The sequence below is a fragment of the Engystomops pustulosus genome, chromosome 4 (genome assembly GCF_040894005.1).
Source record: "Engystomops pustulosus chromosome 4, aEngPut4.maternal, whole genome shotgun sequence".
NCBI classification, from domain to species: domain Eukaryota; kingdom Metazoa; phylum Chordata; class Amphibia; order Anura; family Leptodactylidae; genus Engystomops; species Engystomops pustulosus.
Window position 1 is genome coordinate 197,299,202 of NC_092414.1, and position 27,675 is coordinate 197,326,876.

General features: G+C 43.1%; 2 protein-coding genes across 8 annotated transcripts in view; one reads left to right on the forward strand and one right to left on the reverse strand.

The window, feature by feature from the left end:
- XPO7 (exportin 7) overlaps positions 1-151 on the reverse strand; it is a 29,840-nt gene extending 29,689 nt beyond the window's left edge. Inside the window, exon 1 of the mRNA XM_072149369.1 lies at positions 1-151. Coding sequence (XP_072005470.1) covers positions 1-96 — 96 coding nt within the window. The 5' untranslated portion in view covers positions 97-151.
- DOK2 (docking protein 2) lies at positions 88-27,675 on the forward strand. 7 transcript variants are annotated; one of them, XM_072149374.1, is made up of 7 exons: positions 88-318; positions 2,537-2,612; positions 5,686-5,762; positions 18,860-19,147; positions 23,355-23,454; positions 24,997-25,169; positions 26,891-27,672. In XM_072149374.1, the coding sequence occupies exons 4-7, from the start codon at positions 18,923-18,925 to the stop codon at positions 27,533-27,535; spliced, it is 1,143 nt and encodes a 380-aa protein (XP_072005475.1). In that variant the 5' UTR covers positions 88-318; positions 2,537-2,612; positions 5,686-5,762; positions 18,860-18,922; the 3' UTR covers positions 27,536-27,672. The 7 variants fall into 7 exon arrangements, with proteins under 7 accessions (XP_072005475.1, XP_072005473.1, XP_072005474.1 ...); XM_072149372.1 differs by having other exon boundaries at positions 5,686-5,747; XM_072149373.1 differs by having other exon boundaries at positions 5,686-5,722.

Below are 27,675 nucleotides of genomic sequence, written 5' to 3' on the forward strand. Positions count from 1 at the left end.
CTGCACAGGATCCGCCATCTTGCTCCATTCATGCTCCTCTGTCCCCCCGAGGAGCAATCTACGCCTGCGCAACCGCTGACACCATACACTGCGCATGCGCCATCAGGGATCCCCGCAACCATAGACAACAGAGGAGGGGCTGAAGGCGCAGCGCCGCCATATTGGTTAAGGGTGAAGGCTCCGAGCGGACATATTGGAAAAGGGCGGGTGACAGAAAGCCGACATCTTTGTCGTGGGAAAGTGAGTCATGTCACAGAAGATAAACACCCAAAGAGCGGTTCTTACATGCGGGTTTTTTAGCTGAAGTAGTCGCGGCAGGTAAAAAGCGCCATGTTGGTTGAGGAATTAAAAAAAATAAATAGGATCCATCTTGTAGTCAGCGGGCGCCATCTTGGAAAATGAGAGAAATGATAGAAATGACAGCAAATGTGTATATTTATCATGTTTTTAGTAACCATCCTGTGTATTACAGCTGGACACAGCACAAGTCATTCGGAGCTGCTGGAATTTACACTCTATTTGCCAAAATGACAGAAATTAATGCATTTAATGAACAATTATGTGACATAATATACTATGTATATATATATTATACATGTGTACATAGAAAAAAATACTATTTTTTTTCAACTTTTGTTCAAAATTCTTTCACTGTATCGCCATATGCTGCTGCCCAAAACTTTTTCTTGTTTCGTGTAAGATCTAATGTGAGGTGGTCGTTTTTTGCGAAAGGAGCTGACGTTTTCATAGATATCAACATAAATCATAAAGCTTTTGCAGCATAAAAAGAGGGACAAAAGATGCAGAATTTTGTTCCCTAAGCCAAGCCTTTTGCTCTCCCTCTCACTCAACCCCCACAGTATAATTTCCTCCTCATCTCCCCCCTCACATTGTGTCCCCCCAGCTCCCTGTCACATTTGAGCCCCTCTGATATTGTGCCCACAGCTCCTACTCATATAAAAGCCTCTTTTTATTCTAAAACCACAATCAGCTCCCCCCCTCATAACGTTCCCCCAGCTCCCCATCATATTTTGCCCCCCTTTTATTGTGCCCACCTCATATTATGCCCCCCAATATTGTGTCCCCACAGTAAAATAATAACCACAAATACTCACCTTTACACATTCCCCCACACATTCTTCTCTCCTGCTGTATGTAGCTCTGGAGCAGACAGGCACATGACATCATCAAATCATTCCTGCCAGCGCTGCTACATGCGCAGTAGCAGATTATAATACAAGGCGTTTAGGCAGCAGCCCGGGCCTATGGCCACCCAAACCTCAAACCAAATATTATACTGAGAAGGACCATCACCTGTGAAATCCTTGAAAACCTCTGAACCTGCTCTCAATACCTATGTACACATGAGCCATTTCAGGACCTTTTAAGGTCCTGCGAAGGTCTTGAAACCGCAAATTGAAAGCAGGCAGAAGGACCCATCCTCCATTCCCCAAGAAGATGATTCTGGCACCATTTGTAGGAAGCGACTCCAGACTTGTAGGGGCTATTATATTCAGCCCAGGGCCCATGGGAGTCCTAATCCACCACTGTACATACAGTAGTAGGAGAGGATGCACAGGGATAGTTCAGGGAGCTGCCATCACTGTAATCTACTCTGATGGGGTCCGGAGGTGAAAGCAGGACATAGCCCGAAAAATGGGACTGCCCCGCTCGTTCAGGGACGGTTGGGAGAAAAGTAACACACCCCTTTAATGCTAGCAAGATCTGAGGAGAATCTGTTCAAAATATAATACTTGTTAGTCAGTATTCACATTGGAAAGCCTGACAATAGATTTAGACCCAGCATTTTCCAGCAGAAAATACCCCCCAGTATATCCTGCTGATTGTACATTTAGGGTTTCCGTTAACCTTGCATGAAAGTAGATGTTTTTAGATTGTAGTTGGGATTTTTAAGAGGTTGTCTGGAGGTTGAAAAACATGGCTGCTTTCTTCCAAAAACAGCGCCTCTCCTGACCATAGGTAGTGTGTGGTATTGCAAGTAAGCTCCATGCATCTCTATACAGCTGAACTGCAATACCAGCACAAACCATGGTCAGGTGTGGCGCTGTTTTTGCAAGAAAGTATCCATGTTTTTTCCATTGAGAAGTTCTCTTGATACGTCATTAATAGGTTTTGCTCAGAATTACCCTCTATATTTAGTTGTCCGAGATCAAAAATGTGCCAAAAGCCAAGAAGATGCTATACTGACCCTCTCTGCTCCAGCACCACTGCTCCAGTCCTCTAATGCTCCCATATATTTACAGGCTGTGATAATGTGACTGTAAACCGATTATTGTCATCATTACAACCAATGAAACTTGGGCCAGCGAGGAGGACCTGAACTAGGGCACTGGAATAATGGGGCACTAAATGAGGGAATGCTCCCAAATTTGCTATTTTATCACAATTCTAGGTTTTGGCCCTGTTTTTGAAAAATCATCTGGAGAAAAATAGGTATATAGAGTGTTCAGCAAGCTCCCCCTAGTGGTGAAAAATTTGTCTCAAATATTCACACAGTTTAACATTTTCCATTTAGGATCCATTTTCAATAAGTCCGGTAATCTTATTGTGGAGTCCTGATTCCGTTTCTCGGTGGGTCTATTCACGGTGAGGTAAGTAATCTTATTGTGGAGTCCTGTTTTCCTACGCCTGAATGGCGCAGTGGTCGAACTTGCACACCACCACTTCATTTATCTCTAGGGGACACGTACTCTTACATTTCTCCAGCAATCCCATAGAATTGCAGACATACCCTTCCCCCTTTCAGATGGTATAATTTCAAAGTTAAGATTCTCATCTTTAAAATGACACCAGAAGCATACTTCCAGGTGCTATAAAGCCCAAGTTAGTGGTAAGTGAAGTTATAGAAGGAATTGACAGACTAGAGTAACCAGAAAGATGATAAAATAAGGATAATTTACATTAAAGATGGTAAATATTGAGTAGGATATATTTATAGAACTGTAACAAGGGAGCATCCTTTGTGTTTAGGGTAAAGGTTTCTATACTGGCTGGAAAGGGTTGCGCACTGCACTTTTACCGGTCTGTGCGCCATTTTTGGGGATTCCACGGCTTGCACAGGTGTTTAACTAGTGTAAGAATTTGTTCCCCCTGAACTGCATCGCTCAGGTCATTAGTAGTGAGCGGTATTGAGCGGGATAGAGCACTTACTATGTACTGCAGCAGCATCGGTGTGCTTTTACTCCCTCCATCATACACGTCTATGGGAAACAAGTGTAACCTGATCCCTCATTGAGCTGATCTCCTGCTTCGTCGCTTTTGAAGGCAACTTTTTAACCGCTTAATTTGCAACAAAGTGATCAAAAGAAGACATCATTAATGGCTCGGTGAAAACAACACACAACTTTATTCCATGACGTTCTGAGTTTAAAGTATATCACTAGGTAATAATAATTCCCTTAGTTATATAGTGCACACAGATTACACAGCGCTGCACAGAGCTCAGATCAGTCCCTGTCCCCAATGGGGCTCACAATCTAATCAACCTACCAGTATGTTTTGGAGTGTGGGAGGAAACCGGAGGACCTGGAGGAAATCCACGCAAACACAGAGAGAACATACAAACTCTTTGCAGAAGTTCACAATTGGACTTGAACCCAGGACCACAGCGCTGCAAGGCTGTAATACTAACCATTGAGTCACCGTGCTGCCATAGTACAAAAGGGACAAAGGGTGTGACTCCCGAGACGTTTGCATAGGTAATGAGGGTTTGGATGAAAAGAAGATGCAGGCGGGGGCGCAGACAGTGTGCGATATTCTGCAGCAGCCATCCATCATGTGAGATGCGCCAGGTATCTGGGTCACTATACACACTCGTCTTTTCCTCTATTATTCCTTTGTGTATAGAACTTTCTATCCTTGTGTCTATTTCTGAATGTTCTCTTTTTTTTTTGTCATCTATTTTTAGCCCATGTACATATCTGTATGTGTAACGGAAATGGGTGCTGTGCGAGATAACCCGGGAAGTCACCCCCCTCCTCCTCGCCCCGCATGTTCTACATCAGAGTGTGAACAGAAGGGCGCCGGGTGAGAGGGTCAATAGACCAGGTGCCAAACCGAGCTAATAATACTCAGCACTGAGGTCTGGTGCGAGTGTTAAAGTTCCTGTGTCATTTTATATAAAAGCCTATATTCAAATCTCATCAAAAGTCATATGCAAATGAGCTGAGAAGAGTCATTTTTTTGCCCAAGATGAGTCACTTTTAGAGGCTGGCAGGGTAGTGTCACTACAGATGCCACCATTTTTTGGTTCTATAGTACCTAGAATGATGTAAAGTCTGTAAAGATGAGAATTACATATGTAACATCTTTGTCCATTCTCTGTCCATAAAGTACGGTTTAGGATGCGCTGAGAAGAGTGATTTTTTTCATAGGTAAAGGTCTGTCCTGACTAGTCTGAACACTGCTTTACTGCCTCCTGGCTTTCTTAATTGATTTCCACCACACCTGCCTGTGCATTTTGCTCTGGGTTGTTAGCAGTTCTTCCTCCACTCACACTTCTCCCCTGCGGGATTGCCTTGTATGCATTTCAGAGAACTGGACCAATCACATTGTGGACCGGGACTCTGACACTCTCATATAAGTATTACCATTAAATTTCCAATCAAGAATTCCCTCTTTTATGTGAAAATTCACCCACCGACCTATAAAAATATCACTTCCAAAGTCACATGCAAGTGAGCAGAGAAGAGTCACTTTTTGTCTGAGATGAGTCAAGTTTAGTTTCAACAAGTGTTTTATTGTTTTAAAGGTAATCATTGCCTTACAATAGGATCAGGTAAAAAAAAGTAGCTCCACGCAGGGGGGTAGATAATAAGAACATAAAGCAGACAATACACATTTATGGGCAATATTTCCATCAGACTCCACTATATTGCGTTCTATAGGACCTAGAAACATGGTGTCTTGTCTCATCTTTCAGATCACATCAGGCTTATGGTTTTGTGAGCTACAGAGCCAGAGGTGCAGGCAGATAAAGACATAGTTAGAAATGTGAACTGCAGACACAAGCAACATGTTTCTTCGTTCTATAGATCTGAAGATAGGGGAGTCTATAGTGACATCTCATAAAAGGGTTGCATTTATCCTATTTGGAATTCCCTCTTTTTTGTGAAATGTCACCCAACTTCCTATAAAAATATCCCTTCCGAAGTCATATGAAAATGAGCAGAGAAGAGTCACTTTTTGTCTGAGATGAGTCACTTTTAGAGGCTTTAAGTTGACATTACTTCAGATGCCCATATCTTGGGCTCTATTGCACCTAGAAACAGAATCTCCTCTTTATGATCACATGAGGTTCCATACAGACCTGTTCGGTTTTGTGATCTACAGATTAACAGGCAGTTAAAGAAATATATGGTAAATGGATCTTTACCTGCAGTTCACATTTCCAACTATCTCTTCTGTAATATGACACCAAAAGCATGGCTCTAGGTAATATAGTGCCCAAGACATGCCCTCCTGCATCCTCTAAAAGTGACTCATCTCTGGCAAATCTGACTCATCTCTGCAAATTTGCACATGGCTTTGTAGAAGATTTTTTTTTTTATGGATATAGATTTATAGCTAAACGGATGTGATTTCACATAAAAGAGAGGACATTTTATTCACTTCTTTTCCTTTCGGTATTTTAGTAGCATTAACTATGTTAATCTTCTCTTATAGGTCAGAATGCACTTAAAGGGGTTTTCCAGTTTTGGAGGTGATGTCACTGTTCCTGTACTCTGGTAAAATGGGTCAAAGTAAAGAAAAACCCCTATATGTAACACATAAAGTAATATGTATCAATCTCTTTCCACTCCTGTAACCGGTTTGGTTATTCTGACCTCCAATGTTCCTGTTTAAACATAGACATGTTACCCAGCCCGGCCACTACACAGAGAGTGGCGCTGTACTGTATTGCTGGGGGTGTAGCTGTATACAGCTGATGGGTGCAGGTGCGGGTTTTCAGATATATATACTAATATAGACACCTAAATATCATGTAGACATGCAGGGGGTGGGAAATCAGTCTTAATCCAGTATAAAGAGGTTATACATCAGACAGTGAGTATATAAACATATATAGACACATATACTATTGTCACCATAGGTTTTAAAGCGGAAGTGTGTTCTAGAAAGGGAGGAACTGAGAGACAGCACAAAGCCAAAGAGACAAGCCTTGCACAAGAGATACTGCAACCAGGAGGAACTGGTGTAGAGACTGGTGCAGAGAAGAAGAGACAGCACCCGCTCTGGGCTCAGGGGCATGGGAGGTGGAGTGAGGGACCATCAGCCATGAGGTTTGTCGCTGTAATACAAGAAGATGTCCTGAGATGGTGAGGAAGCCTCAGATGGTCCTTACAGGAAGAAAGACTCAACTCGCAGAAGTGGAGAGAGTATTGTAGATACTATAGAGAGTAGTGCATGGAGTAGAGGAAAGAGTAGTGCACATCATATAGGGAATAGTGGAGAGTAGTGGAGATACTATAGAGAGTAGTGGAGATACTATAGAGAGTATTGTAGATACTATAGAGAGTAGTGTATGGAGTAGAGGAAAGAGTAGTGCACATCATATAGGGAATAGTGGAGAGAGTAGTGGAGATACTATAGAGAGTAGTGGAGATACTATAGAGAGTAGTGGAGATACTATAGAGAGTAGTGTATGGAGTAGAGGAAAGAGTAGTGCACATCATATAGGGAATAGTGGAGAGAGTAGTGGAGATACTATAGACAGTAGTGGATCAGTAGAGAGAGTTGTGTAGATACTATAGAAAGTAGTGGAGAGAGTAGTATAGATACTATAGACAGTAGTGGGTCAGTAGAGAGAGTAGTGGAGATACTTTAGACAGTAGTGGAGAGAGTAGTGTAGATACTATAGAAAGTAGTGGATCAGTAGAGAGAGTTGTGTAGATACTATAGAAAGTAGTGGAGAGAGTAGTGTAGATACTATAGAAAGTAGTGGATCAGTAGAGAGAGTTGTGTAGATACTATAGAAAGTAGTGGAGAGAGTAGTATAGATACTATAGAAAGTAGTGGATCAGTAGAGAGAGTTGTGTAGATACTATAGAAAGTAGTGGAGAGAGTAGTATAGATACTATAGACAGTAGTGGGTCAGTAGAGAGAGTAGTGGAGATACTTTAGACAGTAGTGGAGAGAGTAGTGTAGATACTATAGAAAGTAGTGGAGAGAGTAGTATAGATTCCATAGAGAGTAGTATAGATACTATAGAGAGTAGTGTAGATACTATAGAGAGTAGTATAGATACTATAGAGAGTAGTGTAGATACTATAGAGAGTAGTATAGATACTATAGAGAGTAGTGTAGATACTATAGAGAGTAGTGTAGATACTATAGAGAGTAGTGCATGGGTAGGTACTGAGAGATCTACAGGGTGTAGAATAGAGAGTAGTGTACATAGTACAGAGATTACTATTGACAGTGTATGAAGTAGTATTAATGCTACTATAGAGAGTAGTGTAGATACTATAGACAGTAGCAGGTCAGTGGGGAGAGTAGTGTAGCTACTATAGAGAGTAGTGCATGGGTAGGTACTGAGAGATCTACAGGGTGTAGAATAGAGAGTAGTGTACATAGTACAGAGATTACTATTGACAGTGTATGAAGTAGTATTAATACTACTATAGAGAGTAGTGCATGGAGTAGGTGTTCCATTACAAGAGTGTAGGTTAACAAAAAGTTTTGGGTTTTGAAGAAATTGCCCTATTGAGAAAGAAAGAGGCGGATTTATCACTCATTTTGGAAGCCGCTGGGAGTAGGTGATGGATGGTGGTTTGGTGAAACAGGGAGCTCTGTATGTGCAGCATCAGCAGCGGTTTGGAAAGGTGAGTGAAATACTCATGTGTCATGTGTATGTAAACGATTTCCACTGGACCGGTTACTTATATCTCTTATATCCAGTTCTAATCAGACAGAACCCCTAGAATAGGAAGCCCAACCATTGTCACTGCTTTATGCACTGAACACGCAGGGGGAGCACGGACATCGTCACATCCCTTTAAAGGGGTTCTCTGCTTCCCAGCACTTGTTAGAAGACGCCCTCATCACTGAGCGGTCCCCAGCTCTAGTCTGTGGATCTCTGCTGTACATGTGCTTATTGCATTGTGCTTATAATGTTTGTGTACGGAGGAATATGACACGTTTTTGGAAAACATATGTGCAGTAGAAGGGACATTCCTATCTTGTAATGTGATCTCGGGAGTACAATGGGGCTCAGCATAGATTATAGGTGTGTACTGCTCATTGATTTTCTCTGCACAGCCGGGTATGGGCGTCACGATGCAGAGAAATGAAACCCAGCTCTATATGTTGTTAGATCTCTGCCCAGTCATATGCCAAGGAGTGCAAGGGATACCCGGATAAGGAGTGGAACAGATGGGCAACAAAATCCCTTTATACTGAAGTATTGTTGTTATTGCAGTATATGGTAGGAGAGATCAGACCCCCTAGGGTTCAATTATCCTAGGGGGCCCAAAAATACAGTTTAAAAAAATTAAAAACCAAAAAAAACCATAACATTTCAAATCAAAGATCATTAATATAAATTAAAACCATAACTGATTGAATGAGCCATTCACCGTAAAGAATAGTCAATACTTAGACATGCAGGGCTTAATCTTTAAACCAAGCATATGCTACTGGCAGGATCAAGATATTAAACTACCGTATTTTTCGGACTATAAGGCGCACAAAAAATCCTTTGATTTCCCCAGAAATCAAAGGTGCGCCTTATAGTCTGGTGCAACTTATATATGAACCGTACTTACAGACAACAGCTGCCTTGAACTGTGCACAGGTCTGCCACCTGCTGGTCATTCATCCTTATAATCAGGTGCGCCTTATAATCCGGTGCGCCTTATATATGAACCTAAACGTTTTATCAGGCATTTATTGATGGTGCGCCTTATACTCCGGTGCGCCTTATACTCCGAAAAATACTGTATTATTCACCACAGTGAACACTGTAACCAAAAAATAGCGCCCAAATATCAAAATGGACACCTTTTCGACTTTTCACAACACATAAAACGTGTAAAATGTGAATAAAAAGTGACCAGAACTTTGCACGGTCCCCAAAATGGTAGTAATGAAAATGTCATCTAGTCCCACAGAAAGTGACACCTGACACAACTCTCTGTAACTGAAGATCGAAAAAGTTATTGGCGTCAGAATATGGCGAAAGGAAGATAGATTTGCATAAAAAAAAAACAGTATTAAAACCTATATAAGTTTGGTATCTCCATGAGCAAACCAACCCAAAAAATAAAGGGGGGGGGGTCATTTGGAGCGTTGGAGTGCACAATGAAAGCTGTAAAAACAGCGCCCCCAAGAAAATAGGGAAAATCCGTTTTTATGTATTTTTTTCCCCTGCTTTCCAGTACACGGCATGGAATATTATATATTTATTACAATTTGTCCTCCTGGAAACAGCCCTCATACAGCTCTGTAGAGGTGGAAACATTAAAAAAAAAAGGTTTCGATTTATAATGGAGGGGAGTAAAAAAAATTAAATGCAAAGAGCTGACATTAAGGGTTTAATAAGGAGCCCACAGCTCAGCCTCCCTGACTGTATACTTATGGTATAGAGCAGTGTTCCTCAACCACCGGGCCGCGGCCCAAGACTGGGCCTAAGACCACCTGGCACCGGGCCGCCAAACTCTATTAAAAAATTCAATGGGCAATGAAAGCAGGGGAGGCATTGAACAGGAAAGGGGCCAGTATAAGTGTGGGGAAGGGGGCGCTTCTTCTGACAATATAAGCCATATATTTTTGGCTAGGCACCAGACCACCTACCCATGCCCACCGGTCCTTAGAAAAAATGTATCCTCGCTGTCGGTCCCTGGGCAAAAAAAGGTTGGGGACCCCTGGTATAGAGAACACAGTGATGTTGCTCTCTCTAAATGATCATGTGATACTGTGTTGAGGCATCATGGGATTACTAGCAGAGCACAGGAGAAAACAGATGGGATATCTGGAATCTACTTTTCTTACAAAAATCCAGAGATAGATTCCCAATGTCTGCCTCATGTCTATATTGTGGGGCGTGGAGTATAGTCTCTGTCAGCATGGTCGCTCAAGTGGGTGGATCTGTAGGACTACTCGGGGACTATATTCCACGCCCCAAGGACCCTCTGTAGGTAATTTGCTTATAATAATTCTTATAAACCTATAGGCAGCTTTCCACTGGATCTACTAAGAAAAGTACTGTAGATTCCAGGCAGTATGTGCACATACTGATAAATCTCCCCCTACATATATTGTGACCCAGGCCCGGCGTCAGCACCCGGCTGACCAGGGCAAGTGCCGGGGCCCCAGAGCTCCAAAGGGGCCCACCCACCACGGTCTATTACTTGCCCGCGGGCCGGTCCCACTACCATCCCTGAATGCAGGCCGCATAGGAGGTGGGCGGAGAGGTAGGCCCCTTGCCCTACCCACCTCACATGTGACCTGCCCCAACCTACCCACCTCTCCTGTGAAGCGGCGCGTCCGGCATGGCCCGTCCGCGCGCTGTCCACCTTCTCCTGTGCGGTCTCCTTCCTGAGCTTGCCACCACGTTCCCACCGGGGTAAGTATAATTGCAACATATGTAAATGCATGTATATGTGTTTGTGTATATATGTGCTGTATATGTGTTTTTTTGTGTATATATGTGCTGTATATGTGTTGTATATGTGTTTTTTGTGTGTGTATATGCTGTATATTTGTGCTTAGGTGTGTATATATGCTGTATGTCTGTGTGTATGTGTTGTATATACTGGATGCGTGTGTATATATGCTGTATGTCTGTGTGTATGTGTTGTATATACTGGATGCGTGTGTATATATGCTGTATGTCTGTGTGTATGTGTTGTATATACTGGATGTGTGTGTATATATGCTGTATGTCTGTGTGTGTATATATGCTGTATGTCTGTGTGTATGTGTTGTATATACTGGATGTGTGTGTATATATGCTGTATGTGTGTGTATATATGCTGTATGTCTGTGTGTATGTGTTGTATATACTGGATGTGTGTGTATATATGCTGTATGTCTGTGTGTGTATATATGCTGTATGTCTGTGTGTATGTGTTGTATATACTGGATGCGTGTGTATATATGCTGTATGTCTGTGTGTATGTGTTGTATATACTGGATGTGTGTGTATATATGCTGTATGTGTGTGTGTGTATATATGCTGTATGTCTGTGTGTATGTGTTGTATATACTGGATGTGTGTGTATATATGCTGTATGTCTGTGTGTGTATATATGCTGTATGTCTGTGTGTATGTGTTGTATATACTGGATGTGTGTGTATATATGCTGTATGTCTGTGTGTGTATATATGCTGTATGTCTGTGTGTATGTGTTGTATATACTGGATGTGTGTGTATATATGCTGTATGTCTGTGTGTGTATATATGCTGTATGTCTGTGTGTATGTGTTGTATATACTGGATGCGTGTGTATATATGCTCTATATCTGTGCGTATGTTCTTTATACTGGATGTGTGTGTATATATGCTGTATGTCTGTGTGTATGTGTTGTATATACTGGATGTGTGTGTATATATGCTGTATAGCTGTGTGTATGTGTTGTATATAATGGATGTGTGTGTATATATGCTGTATGTCTGTGTGTATGTGTTGTATATACTGGATGCGTGTGTATATATGCTGTATAGCTGTGTGTATGTGTTGTATATACTGGATGTGTGTGTATATATGCTGTATGTCTGTGTGTATGTGTTGTATATACTGGATGCGTGTGTATATATGCTGTATAGCTGTGTGTATGTTGTATATACTGGATGCGTGTGTATATATGCTGTATGTCTGTGCGTATGTGTTGTATATGCTGTATATCTGTGCGTATGTGCTGTGTGTATATATTGGATGTGTAGAGTTCACTGTTAAGGGGCCCACGGAGGCTCTATCGCCCAGGGGCCCACTGAAACCTGGAGCGGGCCCTGTTGTGACCCATGACACGAGCAGGGAATAGAAACCCCCTATGTACCGCGGCTTCTTCACACGTTCTCCATATTTCTGCTGTTTATATATTGTCGCTTTCCACTTCCTCTTTCGAAAAATGTGAAGCTTAGGCCTCATGCACACAACGGTATAAGGCAGCCATGAGCCGGCCACACAAATTGGTGCTAGCTCACCATTGCCATTGACTTATATTATACGACGGTCATGTTGAGGTGAGGCAGAGCAGGGTGCTGCAAATTATAGAGCAGGTCCTATTCCTAATCCTGTCGGTGTTGGTGCTACCCAGCTCCGAAACGGGCCTCAAACCCCTGAAGCGATTACAAGAAAGATACATTGTAATATTTCTCATCAGAGGAAATTTCTTTCTCCACTTACTTTGGCTCTTATCACCCCCCCCCCCCCCTCCTACCTCCTGATTTTTTTGTGCAATCTCTGCTGAATTTTACCCTGCTAGCAACAAGACAGAAGCTCAATGAGGCGTCAGCTTACATAGATGTCTTACTGATCACAGGCAGAGACTGCTAGAAATGGGAGATTACGTATTATATAATTATGAGAAATGGTGTTACTTCTCATGTACACAGCGCTATGGGTGGCTGAGCCAAACCTCCGACTCTGACTCCCACATATATGGGGTTTATTTAAGTGCTAAATGCACTTAAGATTTACTTACCCGGTCCATTCGCGATCCAGCGGCGCGTTCCCTGCGCTGTATTCGGGTCCGGCCGGGATTTAATAAGGCAGTTCCTCCGCCGTCCACCAGGTGGCGCTGCTGCGCTGAAAAGCATCTGAACGCGCCAGAGTTCACCGGCTCGGGCTGAGTGAAGGTAAGCGCTTCCCGAGCGACACATTTTCCGTTCTTAAATGCGGCGGTTTTTCCGAATACGTCGGGTTTTCGTTTGGCCATGCCCCCCGATTTCCATCGCGCGCATGCCGGCGCCGATGCGCCACAATCCAATCGCGTGCGGCAAAATCCCGGGGCAATTCAGGTACAATCGTCGCAAATCGGAAATATTCGGGTAACACGTCGGGAAAACCCGAATCGGGCCCTTAGTAAATGACCCCCAGTGTTTCAGACCATAACGCTGCACAGTGTAGCAGTGCTAGATAACATGGAGGCTCGGCTTCTATACCTATAGTCAGGGGTGTACCTAGGGGAGGCTTGGCCCCATAGACTTCTGGATGATGCCCCTCTTCTCAGTTTTCCTGCACAGAGCAGCTAAGCTTCTACAAACATGAACTCAGAGGAAAAGCAAGCTAAAACATAAAGCAATATACAGAGGGAACATACACAATCCTGCCTTAATCCAGTTTTCCTGATCACTCCAGCAGCTCCAAGATAAGTGCAGACATTCCTTCCCCTCTGATCTGTAGCAGAGGAGCTTCACTGCTGAGCATGTACATAATGTGCAATCACATTCATCGCAACTAAAAGCCTACATCCTTAGATCAGTAATAGAACAGACATTTATAGGACATTCCATAATTTCCCCAAATTCTGATGTAAAAATTATTCAGTACATGCTGCAGTGAACTATTTGTAAGAATGTATTATATATTTTCGGAGTAAGAGTCGCTACATTTTATTTCGACTCCACCAAAATGGGTCTTCAATTTAGAAGTGTCTAAGGTAAAACTGTTCCAGTTGTCCATGGAAACCTATTAGACAAGCGGAGGTTTTCCCATGCTTTGTAGGAAATCAGCCATCAATATCAAACATGGTAAACCGCAGGCACTTTTTTTTACATTCACACTACTGTATGGGGGACGTATGTAGGGGCGTAAGCTTGCGGCCGTAGATAGGTCCCCCATAGACGGCAACGGGCGAATGGAGCGATACGGTGCCGCACAAATGTGGCACCGCACCGCTCCTACACAGGGGAAAGTTAGGACATGTCCTATATGCCCCCATGTGTACTTCGCCGTGCACTTCTATAGAGAGGGGAGGAGTCACACCTCCTCCTCTCCTTCCTGCGGATGTATTTCACTTCCAGGTAATCTTTTTATATGTGTTATCCATGGCCTTCTTCCTTCCAAAACCAACTTTTACTATGCTAATGAGCCTGAGTGATCTGGTTTGGATCTGGCTTTAGAGACTGTTACACTGTCTTACCAGTGTAACAGTCTGTGAAACCAGATCACAGAGGGGCTAAGGTAGCCTCTTATGCTCACTAACATAATTATAAAAGTTGATATTAGAAGGGAGGAGGCCATGGATAACACATATAAGAAGATTACCACAGTCCCGGTGCCTGGATCTATGAGTAAGTGTCCCTGGGTTATCATGATGGATTTTGATGGAAATTGCTTAGTCATAGTCAAGTGCATATAAAGAAAAGAAGGATGACTTTGGTGTGAAGTGTGGCCAGTGATCTGCAGAAGAGAGGGCAGAGAGGGCACATTATGTAAGTGCCACTTCCCCAACAATGTCAGCTGCAAGGTCTCTACTTCCTCAGAATTTCTGTACCAGGATTTCATTACAATCTTCTAGATCACTTGGATGATGTGACTGAGAGACCCTATCACAGTGATGGCTAACCTATGGCACTGGTGCCAGAGGTGGCACTCGGAGCCCTTTCTGTGGGCACTCAGGCCATCACCAGAGATGACTCCAGGCATCTTCCTACAGTCCCAGACAGCCCAGGAATTGCTGTGCACAGAGCTATTTTAAAGTGACAGCTCTACCTGGGACTATTTTCTGCTTTATTGGTGTCCTCAGGTGCTGGTATCAATGAAAACTGTGACAGAGCAGGGAGTATAAATCACAAATTAAATTTCTGTGTTGGCACTTTGCGATAATTAACCCCTAGGGGACGCAGCCTCTTTTGGCCTTAAGGACGCGGTCCCATTTTTCAAATCTGACCTGTGTCACTATAAGTGGTTATAGTTTTGGAACGCTATGAGATATCCAGGGGATTTTGAGATTGTTTTCTCGTGACACATTGTACTTCAAATTAGTTTAAAAATTTGGATGAAATCTTTTGCGTTTAGTTATGAAAAAAACCAAAATTTGGCAAAAATTTTGAAAAATTCTTTATTTTCAACATTCTAAATTCTCTACTTTTGATGCAGATAGTCATAGCACCCAAATAAATTCATAACTTACATTTCCCAAATGTCTGCTTTATGTTGGCATGGTTTTTTAAGATTCCACATATTTTACTAGAATGTTATGAGGCTCAGAATTTAGATATCATTTTTCACATTTTTTGTAAAATCACCAAAACCTGTATTTAGATGAACCTGCTCAACTTCTAATTGACACCGAGAGGCCTAAATAATAGCGAGACTCATAAATTACCCCATTGTGGAAACTACACCACTCAATGTATGAAAAACCACTTTTAAGAAGTTTGTTAACCCTTTAGGGGTTAAAACAAAATGGAGGTGCAGTCTGCAAATTGTAATATTTTTTCACAATACACTCATTTTGGGTGGAAAATTAAACATTTACAATGGATTAAATTAAAAAAGGCTCCACAAAGTTTGTTACCCAATCTCTCCCGAGTACACGGATACCCCATATGTGGTGGTAACCTGCTGTATGGGTGCACGCCTGGGCATAGAAGGGAAGGAGGCGCCATCCAGATCAGATTTGCTATGTCACATTGTACATGCTATAATTTTTTTCTTTTTTTTATTGTGGACCTATAGGGGATTATTTCTTTTGCCACATGAGATGCACTTTTCTGGTACGTAATTTCGGGGAATCTCTAGGCTAATTGGTGAGATTTTATTAACTCTTTGTTGGTGGAAGAAATGAAAATCATCACTTTTTAGGAAGATTTTTGTTTGTTTTTTTTTTGGCCGTTTACCATACCATAAAAATAGTATATTATTTTTATTCTATGGGTCGCCACGATTACGAAAAGACCTCATTTATATAGATTTTTTATTTTTCCCATTTTTACTGAATAAAAAGTAATTTGGCAAAAATGTTGTTAATTTTAGCATCACCGACTTTCATATGCATAACTTTTTTATTTTTCGCCTCACAAATCTGTTTAAGGGCTTATTTTTTGCGAGAAGGATTGTTCTTTTTAGTGGTCTTATTTTAGAGTGCATAACATTTTTTAAATTAATTTTTAGAGCATTTTTTTGTAGGGTATTAATTGAAAATTGTCTTTTTTTTGGTTTTTTTTTAACGGGATTCACTGTGCGAATCTAATAATGATTCTGTTTTATTATTCAGATTGTTACGGACGCAGGGATACCAAATATGTGGGGGTTTTGTGTATTTTATTTAATTGTACTGAATAAAAACCAATTTGGAGAAAATCTTGTTCATTTTAGCATCACCATCTTTTCATATGCATAACTTTTTTATTTTTCGGCTGACAAATCTAGTTAGGGGCTTATTTTTTGCGAGAAGAGTTGTTCTTTTTAGTGGGCTTATTTTGGAGTGCATAACATTTTTAAAATCACTTTTTAGAGCATTTTTTATAGGGTATTAATTAAAAATTATCTTTTTTCGGAACGTTTTTGCGTTTTTTTTCTACGGCGTTTACCGTGCGGGTCCAGTAACCATTCGGTTTTATTATACAGATTGTTACGGACGCGGCAATACCAAATATGCGGGGTTTTTTTGTGTTTTTGTGTTTTTTATACTTTATTAAGTGTTTTTATAGGAAAGTGACATTTTAGGGGCTTATATTTAATGTATTTATTTTTTATTTATTGTAATGTGATAACTTTAGTGTTTTTTACTTTTTTTTACTTATATATACTTGAACTTGAACCAGTGATGCTCTGATCACTGGTTTAAGTCCAATACACTGCTCTACAATACTATTTTATTGTAGAGCAGTGTAAACTGTCTGAGCAAGCTTGCGCATGCTCAGACAGTTTACAGTCAGACCCGGAAGGGGTCTGACTGCCATGGAGACCGGGCAGCTCTGGGGCACATGCCAGTCCTCGGAGCTGCCCAGAAGTGGATCGGATCCGATTCACGGCGCAGACACCCTTACACGCCGCGGTCATGCTTGACCGCGGCGTGTAAGGGGTTAACACCCGCGATCGGAGCCGGCTCCGATCGCGGGTGTTAGCGCAGGCTGTCAGCTGTACTAGACAGCTGACAGCCGCTGCTTCTGGTGCCGGCTCCGTTCGCGAGCCGGTGCCAGAAGCAGGACGTTATAGAACGTCCCCGTGCGCTCAGTATGTAGCCTCGGGGACGTACTATAACGTCCTGGTGCGCCTAGGGGTTAAGCGGGTCTTTGTTATTGTTTGGGCACTCGGCCTCTAAAAGGTTTGCCATCACTGCCCTATCACATTGATGATATATTGACATGACATTTGACCTCTGCAGCCATTATCTGGTTGCAGGGTCGCTGATGTTGACCCTTTATTGTGAATAAACACAGTCCATGGGGCAGTGTCTGGTGGTACAGTCTGGGATGAGCTGCAATACCAGTCATGTCCTTGGGACCACAGTGGCGCTGTCTCTAGTAAAAAGCAAATAAAATGTTGTGTCTGATCCTGGACAATGCCTTTAAACTATAAATTTCCCTGCAGGAGATGTTTAGCATTACAGGCAGTCATAAGAATGTATAACTTATGGGATGGATGGACCCTAAGATGCAGGGGGACCCATTTGTAGGACATACAGGACAGGCTTGTAGTGTTTTACATAAAACAAATGATTACTGTCAGGGAGCGGCGCAGCATCTGACAGGGAAACCTCTGGGGCCCTCCTGAAATAACGTGTTATTCCTCTGAGTGTGAACATGACATTGCTAGCGTGCTGGAGACACGTGGGGCTGCGTGGGCGATAAACTTCATCATTCAGCTTGGGAGGTCTCCATTACTCTTCCTCCATATTGAATTTGGACAGGATAATATTTCCACCATAACACATTGGGGCAGATTTACTTACCCGGTCCATTCGCGATCCAGCGGCGCGTTCTCTGCGGTGGATTCGGGTCGGGATTCATTAAGGCAGTTCCTCCGACGTCCACCAGGTGGCGCTGCTGCACTGAAGTCCGCCGAAATGCACTCAAGTACACCGGCCTATTCCTATTGAAGGTAAGTGCAAGTTCCCTGACACTTTTTTTTTAAATGCGGCGGTTTTTCCAAATCCGTCGGGTTTTCGTTTGGCGACACCCCCCCGATTTCCGTCGCGTGCATGCCAGTGCCGATGCGCCACAATGCGATCGTGTGCGCCAAAATCCCGGGGCAATTCAGGGGAAATCGCTGCAAATCGGAAATATTCGGGTAACACGTCGGGAAAACGTGAATCGGGCCCTTAGTAAATGACCCCCATTGTGTCCAACAAGACACAGAGACATTTGCACCAGAAGGGGCTGTTACTCTTAAAGGGGTTATCCGGGATGAATAAATATCTTAGGACTGGGTTGTGGCGCTGCTGATGTCCTGCGCCGCGGTCCGTCTGATTTGTGCCCCTTGGGGAGGAGGAGGTGAGTACAGCTTTAATATTTTTTAAAAGCCCACCCCAGCCTGTCCCTAATCCCGGACAACCCCTTTAAGTCGGATTGTGCGCCACAATTCTGCAGCAAAAAAAAAAAAGGTGCATTCTTGCCAGAGCAGTGCGAGGGGCACAAAGACCATGCACCACATTTTATGAATCTGGCGCCCCCTTCACGCTACACAGGAAAACTGCACATAGTACAAAATGCACTGTTTTTAGTAAATGTCGGTCAGAAGCTTTCTATAGCAGGACACAGCAAGCAGAGATCTAGAGAGTCACTGATATACAGAAAGTATATTGGAAATTTGTATAATTTTTTTCATTACAAAAATAATATCAATTATTTGCTGAAAGTGGACAACCCCTTTAATTTTTGTACCCCTTAGTCAAGTCCCGTTCTGTATCCCTATACACTAAATCTGATTTATTTGTTCCCCAACAGAAGTGGAAGAGAGTATGGGCCCAGCTGTATGAAGCTACCTCCTCCGGCCTGGCGCGTCTGGAGATGTATGAGGGCACCCAGCCCCCCGAAACGGGGCGCAAGCAAGAGTGCTGGAAACTGCTGCAGCTCAGTGAATGTGTGAGCCTATCAGATCGCTGCGGAGAGAGCTGCCCAAAAGACACCCGGGCGTTCAGCATCGAGACAGCACAGAGGGTCTACCTGATCGCTAGTGACATCCCCGAACAGCCAAACTGGGTGAGATCCCTCTGCAAACTGGCCTTCCCTCAGGTGAGATTGGAGAAAGAACTTTACAAGTTCAGGAGCTTGCAGCACACAGTCCTATAAGACTTAAGGGCCTATAATGTGTCTCTTCCCCAAGTCGAGATACCATCACTTTAACCCCAAATGGCTATATACTAATATAATATCCTCATTGCACATACCCATTGCAGATAGCACACTTGGCTATATCTTCTAAAACGTGGCACCTAGAAATACAGTTGTGGTGTCATTTTAAAGAGGATCATGATTGTGTTTCTTGGTGCCAAAGAACCAGAGATATCTATCTGTTAAAGTTGCTGTCAGAAATGTAATTTTTATATTTATAGCTCCCACTCCTGCTTGTAACTTTAACAGTCTGGTGACACCTAGAAAGACGCTCCTATAAAAGGTAGATTCACTTCTTTAAAATGACACCAGAACTGTGTGACACCAGCAACTAGAAAGATGACTGACTTGGCAAGCTCTGTGCAACGCTGCGTAATCTGTGTGCGCTATATAAATAAAGGAATTATTATATTATTATGATGTGGTTCAGAAGATGTAGCTATTTGAAGAGTGCAAGCTGTCAGCTGCAGGCAGAATGGAGAAGGGTCTGCAGGGAGACAGAGATGAAGTACATGCACCCCCTGCATCCGTAGCCAGGGAGTGTGGCGGATTGACACCATTCCTATTTTATATATTGGATAAAGGTTTATTTAATATTACTATTTATTAAAAAAAACTTTAATTTGGAAAAAAAAAAAAGAAAAATGGATATTTTGTTACATTTTGAGCCATTTGTCTGCTAATTCTATAAACAAAAAAACAATTAATAAAACTAAGAGCAGAACAGAACTGTAAAACATGACCTGGACAATCGGGTACCAATGACCCTTGGCTGTGGAAGGGTTAAACAATACATTAGGGGTGTATGGGGGCATGTTGAGATTGTGCATTGGGCACAGTAGCTGTGCCTTATGTACATGTATATACTTTTCATGTTGTATGCAAAGTACACAGGGAAGTGTATTTTTGGCTCTCGTAAAAACCAAATCGGTCATCCCTCTGATCAATGGCCACTTAGGTTTTGCTTTATAGTAATCACAGTCATTTTCCTAAATTACATCCTCGGATTGTGATCGCTGCATGTAGCCCCAATCAATAGAAGCACTTTCATTTTGTTGTCTATTCCGGCAAAGCTTGTTGTTTTTTTTTGCCATAACCATAAAAAAATGCACAAAGTAAAAAAGAATAAAACATTGGATCAATGGAAGTTAAAAGGATCCAAAAACCAAAGTGCTGGCACTTTTAAAGGAAATCTACCACCAGGATGAAGGATTGTAAACCAATCACACTGACATACTGGTGTGTGCTCCCTCAAGGAGAATCTGCTCTTCTTTTCGCTTCTTAAGCCCTTGTGTTTCTTTAAAAAAAGGTTTTAAAAATCATGCAAATGAATCTGAGGGGCTCCAGGCTCCATAGATGTCAATGGAGCCTGGAGACCCTAAGACTAATTTGCATACATAAAGTACCAAGAAGCTAAAAGAAGAGCAGATTCTGCAACAGGGGGCACACACCAGTATGTCAGTGTGCCTGGTTTACATTAATTCATCCTGGTAATAGATGTCCTTTAAAGGGAACCTGTCATCAGATTTTACGCCATTAAACTAGCAGCCCCCACAGGCAGGGGATGAATTGTCCCTTCTAGATTTCCTTAGATTTGATATGAAATCTCACATATTTACCTATTAAAAAATCTCCTCCAAATTCATGTGACAATGAGCAGAGAAGAGTCTGATTTTGTCTGAGATGAGTCAAGTTTAGAGGATGCATGGGAAATGTCACTTAACATGCCCCCATTTTGAGTTCTGTAGTATCTAGAAACATAAGACTCCTGGAGTCCTTTTTTATTTTTAAGCTTTTCTGCTGGTTACATGTGACAGGAGTTTTTCCAGCTCTAAAATTTTGCGACTTTTTTGCAACTTTTTCATAAAAAAGTAGCAACTTCCACATGTGATAAAACACTGCAGGAAACTCACCCATAGCAAACTTTGAATGGAGGTTGTCTTAGGCACAAAAAAGTCGTAAAAGTGCACATGCGCCACTAAAAGTTGCAAAAACTTTAATATGACACCCACAGGATGTTTCTAGGCACTATAGAACTAAAGATAGGACATCTGAAGTGACCCTCCCGTTGCAGCCTCCTTAATTGACTCATCTCAGGTAAACATGACTCTTCTCTCCTCACTGTCACATGACTTTGGAGGAGAGCTGATAAATAAATAAATAAAGGATTATTATTATTATTATTATAATGACTGCCCATTAGAGATGACACAGTTGTCTAGAGGAGCCTGGCTGTTAGTGTATACATTCTCTGCAGCACCCCCGCAGGAGACATCAAGTATTACACCATGCCAGTTCTAGTCTACAGTACAGTGACAGTCATGTCAGTCATGGCCATAAGTTTTGAGAATGACACAAATATTATATTGTCACATGATCTGTTGCCCTCTGGTTTGTCAGATGTTTTTATCACATACAGAAATACAAGTGCAATCATATTATGGGGAACAGAAGCTTTTATTGTCAGTGAGAAGGAGTTACTGCAGCAAGTCAGTATTCTCAGTGTTGTCCCTTCTTCTTCAGGACCTCTGCAATTCTCCCTGGCAGCTCTCAATCATCTTCTGGACCAAATCCTGACTGATAGCCGTCCATTCCTGCACAATCACTGCTGCATTCTGTCACAATTTGTTAGTTTTTGTTTCTCCACCCGTCTCTTGATGATTGACCACAAGTTCTCAATGGGATAAGATCTGGGGAGTTTCCAGGCCATGGACCCAAAATCTCTGTGTTTTATCCCTGAGCCATTTAGTTATCACTTTTGCTTTATGGCAAGGTGCTCCATCATGCTGGAAAAGGCATTGCTCATCACCATCTGCTCCTGGAGGGTTGGGAGAAGTTGCTCTTGGAGGACATTCTGGTCCCATTCTTTATTCATGGATGTGTTTTTAGGCAAGACTGTGAGAGAGCCGATTCCCTTGGCTGAGAAGCCGCCCCACACATGAATGGTGGCAGGAGGCTTTACAGGTGCATGAGACAAGACTGGTGGTATCGCTCACCTTGTCTTCTCCCAACAAGATGTTTTCCAGATGTTCCAAACAATCGGAAAGGGGATTCATCAGAGAAAATGACTTTCCCCCACTCCTCAGCAGTCACTCCCTGTACCTCCTGCAGAATATCAGTCTATCCCTGAGGTTTTTTTTGGAGAGAAGTGGCTTCTTTGCTGCCCTCCTGGACACCAGGCCTTGCTCCAGGAGTCTCCGCAGTGTCACAGTGCGTGCAGATGCCTCACACCTGCCTGCTGCCATTCCTGAGCAACCTCTGCACTGCTGGGAGCCCTATCCCATAGCTGAAACACTATTAAGAGACGGTCCTGGCGCTTGCTGGTCCTTCTTGGGCCCCTGGAGCCTTTTTGTCAACAATGGAACTTCTCTCCTTGAATTCCTTGATGATGCGATAGATTGGTGACTGAGGTGCAATCTTTCTAGCTACGATCCCTGTTTGGCCAGTTTTGTGCAGTGCAATGATGACTGCACGTGTTTCTTTAGAGATAACCATGGTTAACAGAAGAGAAACAATGATGCCAAGCACCAGCCTCCTATTAAAGTGTCCAGTGGTGTGATTCTTACTTAATCATGACAGATTGATCTCCAGCCCTGTCCTCATCAGCACCCACACCTGTGTTACTGGACCAATCACTGACACCATGTTACCTGCTCCTTTTAAGGCGCCTGAAATGGAATTGAAATGTGTTTTGGGGGGAAAAGTTCATTTTCTAGGCAAATATTGACTTTGCTGTTAAGCTGATCACTCTTTATAACATTCTGGAGTATATGAAAATTGCCATTATAAAACCCGATGCAGTAGACTTTGTAAAAATTAACATTTGTATCATTCTCAAAACTTATGGCCATGACTGAGTGACTTATTTGTGTTATATTGGACAGAGCAGTTCCTTTATAATCACTTTCCATCTTCAACTAGAGATGTGGGACCCTAATAGGGTGGATTTTCTAGATGAACAACCCCTCTAAGAATCACATTGCACATTGACTTCATTGTCAATCAACACTCCATTGCGCTTCTCCCCAACCTGAAACAGCAGACAACAGAAAGTATTAGATTTTATTCAATACTACGGTATTCACAAAGCTTTTCTATCTCTGTTCAGGAGCGCAGGACTTTGGAGCGGACGGGAAGCCAGACAATGATTTCCAGTCTCCAACTACAAGAGAACTCTCTGTACAGCACCAGCCAGGAGGCTTCGGCAGGTGAGCCCCACAATACAGTGTCTTATAGGATGCAGCATTAAGGTGCATTATTTTACATATATAGGAAACTAATGAGAGCGAGGACCTTTGATGTGGTAGTGGAGAAGCTTTGAGCTGCAGATGAGGACGTGGCATTCAGCAGGTGCAGAGGAGAGCGCTGTGCCGGGAAGCAGGGGGTAGAGACCCAGCATCTGCAGAAGACGGCACAGCGGGGCGGCACTGAGGAACACATAATTATTGGGCAGGAGATGGGAGGTTTAGCAGAACATGAGCAATATTGTAGTTTCTTCCTGTCTTACATGAGGGTCCCCACCCATTTGCAATACAATGGTGCCCATGGCATGAGTAAAAGAGGTGTAGAGCTTGCCATGACATCTGAATTTAAAGGGGATGTCCAGTCGTTGGAAAACATGGATGCTTTCTTCCAAAAGCAGCACCACACCTAACTATAGGTAGTGCACGGTATTGCAATTCAGCTCCGTTTATCTCTTAAAAAAATCTGAGCTGCAATACCGGCACAAGCCATGGTCAGGTGTGGCACTGTTTTTGGAAGTAACAAACTCCAGACAGCCCCTTCAATCTTTTCCCATCCTATCACATATATCGAAGATCCCTGTCCCACATCCCAATGTATGCATATGCAAAAAATAGATGTGCCCATACCTTCACCCACTGTGAGTAACAGCACCTATGAGCAAAACACCAAAGAAGGGAAACTATCAGATTTTACCCCATTTAACTACCGGCGCTCTCAAGAAGGGGATGAAATGTCTTTTCTAGGATTCCTTCTTTTATGTGAATTTTCACCCGTTTACCCAAAGAAAATCAGTTCCTGTCATGTGAAAATGAGCAGAGAAGAGTCTTAATTTGTCTGAGATGAGTCACTTTTAGAGTCTGAAGGGGGAGTGTGACTTCAGATGCCACTATCTTTGGGTCTATTTCATCTAGAAACACGGGCCCACATTTATCACAGATTGTACACCTGAAAACAGGGTTACAAGTTGTGATTTAATAGCAATTCCCGGCACAGAGGGGTGTGTAGGTGTCGGGCCTTGCACTGTCTATATCCTGCCAGGATATGGCACAATTCTACACCAGGTCGCCTCCTGATATATTTGGTGAATGCCAGCCTATGATCAGTCATATTAAAGATAAGAATCTCATCTTTCAGATCACATCAGGCTTGTGTTTCTGTGAGCTACAGAACCAGACAAACGGGCAAGTTAATAAAAGGTGGGATTTGGATTTTTATCTTCGGATCACATTTCCAACTAGTTCTGTAGATCACAGAACCTCAAACCTGAAGTGATCTGAAAGATGAGATTTTTATCTTTAATATGACACCATGTTTCATCTGAAGTGACAATCCCCCTGCAGCCTCTAAACTTGACTCATCTCATGACTCTTCTCTGCTAGGACTAATGCTCTGTAACCCAAGGAATACATGCCACACGGTCCATCTCCTAAGTGGAAGTCACAAGACAACGCTGCCCTCCCTGCAGACACCTGTATAATGTTGATGCGACTTCTTCTTGCCTATAGGGGGTCAGTTTGCGGTGAGGGTAAGGCAGACCGATGCGGCGTCTCGCTGTGGCCTCTCCGGTATGTACACACTTGTGGCTGAAGTCAAGTGTCTTTCCCTGAAGGATCGCCAAATGGGAAATGTGCTCTTCAGCTGGCCGTACCCGTACCTGAGGAGGTTTGGAAGAGACAAGGTGAGAAGATCTGTTCATTTCAAGGAATTTTCCACATTCACAGATAACCTCAGCATGGGCAGTATTTGTGGGGGAAGTTGAATAAAAATAGATCCTTAACCAGGGTCAGACTGGAGATCCTTTAGCCCACCCGTATGGTGTATGTTTTTGTAACGTTTCCCTCATAATAGGGCATTGGGCAGCACAAAGGAAGGGAGTAGCGTTAAAGGGAACCCCTAACCAGATTTTACCCCACTAAACTACCAGCCCCCTCAGATCGGTTTTGAAATGTCCTTTCTAGAATTCCTAATTTTATGTGAAATCTCCCTATTAAAAAAATCTCCTCCAAAGTCAGACAAATATGACTCTTCTCATCCCATTTTCACATGAGATGAGTCAAGTTTAGTGGTTGCAGAGGTAGTGTCACTTCAGAAGCCTCTATCTCTGCTTCTAGAAAGCATATCATATTTAAGAGAATGATCTCAGCTTTCAGGTACCATCAGTCAGATGGTTCTGGGAGATACAGAACTGGACATACAGGCAGGTAAGTCATAGGCAGGAACTGGATCTTTAACTGCCGCTTGCATTCCCAAGTATGTCTTTAGCTGCCGGTATCTCTGTTTCTGTAGATTCTGAGATATGATTCTAGGTGCTATAGAACTGATGATAGGGGCTTCTGAGGTGACACTCCCCCTGCAACCACTAAAATTGACTCATCTCATGTGAAAATGGGACGAGAAGAGTCATATTTTCATGACTTTGGAGGAGATTTGTTATAAGTAAACAGCTGAAATTTCACATAATAGAGGGAATTCTAGAAAGGACATTTCATACCCTACCTGGCATTTTAGTGGGGTGAAACCAGATGACAGGTTTACTTTGATAATGGGAAGACATAATATGGATTGTAGTAAGGAGGTCAATCACTTAAAGGGGTTGTCTTGATAGATTAGCCAGTGATTGTAATTGGTATCTGGGGTTATGTGTCTTCCCCCAAGTATGGTTTTCCAGTTCTCAGATCACTTAGTAGAGCACAGACACATAGGCCCACACAGGGCCGGACGTGGGCAAATGCCGGGCCCCAGAGATCCCACATAAGGCTGTACATAAGGAATCCATGGGGTGAATGGCTGTATCTATTGAGGCCACAGGGTGTGAGGGGGCTGTATATAAAATATCCATGAGGGAGCTGTGTGGGATGATAAACTAGGGAATATTTTAGGGAACAGGAGACTGTTTTAGTTTCTGAATTCTTAATGCCGCCACGTGAGTTCACTGCTAAGGGGCCCACTAAGGCTCTGTCACCCAGGGGCCTACTGCAACCTGGAGCCACCTACATCTATGTGCAGTTTGCCCCACTATCTTGCAGGGTGCACCAGATTCATGAAGACCGTACTCCCAGGGCGCCCAGGTTGCTCAAACTGAATGCACCAGTTGTTTTCTGGTGCACTCAGTTTAAGGGGCCTGCGCCAAATTTACGCCAGATTTCTGGGAATGTGCACCGGATCGCCCCTCTCTGTGCACGGTATTGTGTTACTGGCGGAAAGACTTGATAAATACACGTACAACCAGCTTGCAGATATATTTATGTGCAGTCCACGCCATAATTCTGGTGCACACTGATTGATAAATGTGGCGCACCGGGTGATGGAGTCTATGGAAGTTTCCCTTCTATCATAAAGCCCCATTTCCTCCGTGGTGACAGAGTTGTCCTCATAGTCCGTGTTCCTCTCCTCCCACAGTCCATGTTTTCCTTCGAGGCGGGCCGGCGCTGTACTTCCGGAGAAGGTCACTTTGAATTTGAAACATCCCACGGGAGTCAAATCTTCCAGGCCATCGAGTCTGCCATCAAAGCGGGTCACAACGATTCTCCGGTCGCCCATGAACAACATCAGGATGAAGGGTCCAGTCTCCCGCGCCAGCCGCCTCGCTCCACCTCTCTAACAGCGGCTCCTGCCAACCCAACTGTGCCCAACACCAAGAGCCAATCCCAACCCGAGAGTGAGTATGCCGTGCCCTTCGATAAAGTGGCACAAAACCTTTTGGCTACAGGATTCGGAGGTCTTCTAGGACCTAATGTCCCCCCACAAGCGAAAGCCAGAAAGGCTCATAAACCTGAGCATATATATGACGAGCCAGAGCTGACCCCCGTGTATGACGAACCCGAGGGAATCAGGGTGGACGCTTGGAAAAGTCAAGCCACCGATGCCCATGAGATTGGCTACGAATATCCCTATCTACCAGGATGGGATGATTACGCCGTGCCCAGGGGAGGGGCAAAGACTTGCCAAAGAGAGGTGCAAGAACCGGAGGAAGAATGGGGGACACAGGGTACAAAGGAAAGGGAATATGACAATATCACATTGAAAGCCATGAAGGAGAGCTGAGGAACTGTCTATACATAGCTTACAGAATCTGTGTTTTACCCTGATTATGAAAAATGTGAAATTAAAAAACATCATTTTTTTTGTTTTTAATTAGTTATTTGAAAGTTAAAGAAAAAGTCCTGATTACTCCACCCACACAG